At 55.0% G+C, this 313-nt stretch overlaps 1 protein-coding gene across 1 annotated transcript in view; it reads right to left on the bottom strand.

Moving 5' to 3' along the window:
• The window catches only part of LOC119588781, a 5,238-nt gene that overhangs the window by 893 nt on the left and 4,032 nt on the right, over nt 1–313 (bottom strand). Inside the window, exon 5 of the mRNA XM_037937424.1 lies at nt 97–265. Coding sequence (XP_037793352.1) covers nt 97–265 — 169 coding nt within the window. The remainder of the gene's footprint in view (nt 1–96; nt 266–313) is intronic.

Genomic DNA, 313 nt, shown 5'->3' with positions numbered 1-313 from the left:
TAAAGGACACAGGGCAAAGTCTTCGTAATTTGAGCTTAGAAACACGGTCAGCAATATAAACAGATAATCAGCGCACGAGCCGTCGACGGATCTGACCTCGACGTGCACCCTGTCGAACGGAAACCACTGCAAGACGGCCACTTCGGCGTTCTCGACGTCGAGGGAAAACAGGTCGATCTGGGTCACGTTGAGGGCGGAGAGGACGCTGGTGGCCGGCACGCAGGTTGACCTCCACCACTGAGCCGCTCTCGAGTCCTCCCTTTTTCTTTGGTGTGAGGAATGGGAAGGGAAGTCATTCAGTTTGGACACATGG

The sequence above is a fragment of the Penaeus monodon genome, chromosome 24 (assembly GCF_015228065.2).
Source record: "Penaeus monodon isolate SGIC_2016 chromosome 24, NSTDA_Pmon_1, whole genome shotgun sequence".
In the NCBI taxonomy this organism is placed as follows: domain Eukaryota; kingdom Metazoa; phylum Arthropoda; class Malacostraca; order Decapoda; family Penaeidae; genus Penaeus; species Penaeus monodon.
This window is presented reverse-complemented; position numbering and strand designations above follow the sequence as displayed.